The sequence below is a fragment of the Emiliania huxleyi genome (assembly GCF_000372725.1).
Source record: "Emiliania huxleyi CCMP1516 unplaced genomic scaffold EMIHUscaffold_293, whole genome shotgun sequence".
Taxonomy (NCBI): Eukaryota; Haptophyta; order Isochrysidales; family Noelaerhabdaceae; genus Emiliania; species Emiliania huxleyi.
The window spans coordinates 56079-57347 of record NW_005199828.1 but is presented as its reverse complement, the minus strand read 5'-3'; the positions used below and the strand labels follow the sequence as shown (position 1 = coordinate 57347).

Genomic DNA, 1269 nt, shown 5'->3' with positions numbered 1-1269 from the left:
GCTCGCGCCCTCCCTCGGCCCGCTCTACGGTGCCGCCGTCGCCGGGGAGGGCGAGGTCCGCTCACCCACCTTGAATGGGGCCTTGCACCCTCACTGAATGCCGTGCCAGCTCCTGCTTGCGACGGCTGCCCACCATCGCCCGACCACGCCGTCGGTGACGTCTGACCTGGCGCCTCCTTCCGCAGGGCGCCGCGCTGCCGCACCTGCGCGCCTCCAACCTGCTGCACAACCTGATGCACGCCTTCTTCTCGCCGCTCGCGCACGGCTGGCACGCCACCATTGCGGACGGCGACCTCTTCGTGCTGCCCGCCCACCACCCGCACGCAGTGCTCCTCTCCGGAGAGCTCTCGCTCGGCTTCAAGTGGACGCTGCGCTGCGCAGACGACGATGGGCCGTGCGAGCCGGCGGGCACCGCTGCGGACGAGGGGATGCAGCGGTGGAGAAATCCGAACGACGTTTCCGCGCTGGCGGCTGCTGCGGCTGCGCCGGGAGGGGCGGGCGAGACCGTCAGTGCCGCCGTCAGGCGAGCTTCCGAGATCCAGCCGCGGCCTGAGCGGGAGGAGAGGTGAGTGTCCGGTGGCGAGAATTCATGGGGTGAACCAACCCACACAACCGCAATCACGTGAGCGAGGAAGAGCCAGATTGCCCACGCGTCGCGAAGCGGCAGCGGCTAGTTCCATTTCACTCTGACACGCTAATCTTGAAAACGTCCAACGGAGCTCCGTGTTGCTCCCAGCGCCCTCCCCCGGCGCGCTGCGGCCCTAGCCGATGATACTAGCATGGGAGGTCATCTGACTACCGCGAGAGCGACCCAACTCGTCGACATCGTCCGATGATGGTGCCGCAAAGTCAGCCTTCGGAGGCTATCGTGGGGTCGAGCCGGCAGTAGCCGTGACATGTGGTTCCACCACCCCTCGTAGGCTTTGCCTCTGACCGCCACCGTTCCCAGGCTGCCTAATGGGATGGAAAGGAAGGCTGGGCGAGCGTATAGAAGCGTGCTCGACCTCGTCGTGGCAACCTGTACGGCAGCGCTGGCAGGCGCGATGAGCGTCGTGCCACCTGACCCGAGACGGGTCGCAGGCGTCGTACCGAGCGCGTCGAGACCGTGTCCTGATGTGATCTGCACGGGTGAGTCACGTCGGCGTCAAAGGAGCGACGTGCGACCTGTCAGAGCTTGATCTCCGATCTCAGCGACGTCGAGTCGTCTCCGGCGCGCAACAAATGTACCTCCCCAGGACGCGCAGAGGCAGCTGCGACCCCGCCGAGTGG

The 1269-nt window shown here is 66.9% G+C and overlaps 1 protein-coding gene across 1 annotated transcript in view; it reads left to right on the top strand.

Annotated features, from left to right (window-relative positions):
• The window catches only part of EMIHUDRAFT_239685 (hypothetical protein), a gene marked incomplete at both ends in the record, with an annotated part of 2602 nt that extends 2033 nt beyond the window's left edge, over positions 1 to 569 (top strand). Inside the window, one exon of the mRNA XM_005775789.1 lies at positions 186 to 569. Within this exon, the coding sequence (XP_005775846.1) occupies positions 186 to 569 (384 nt within the window). The remainder of the gene's footprint in view (positions 1 to 185) is intronic.
• Positions 570 to 1269: the final 700 nt, after the last annotated feature.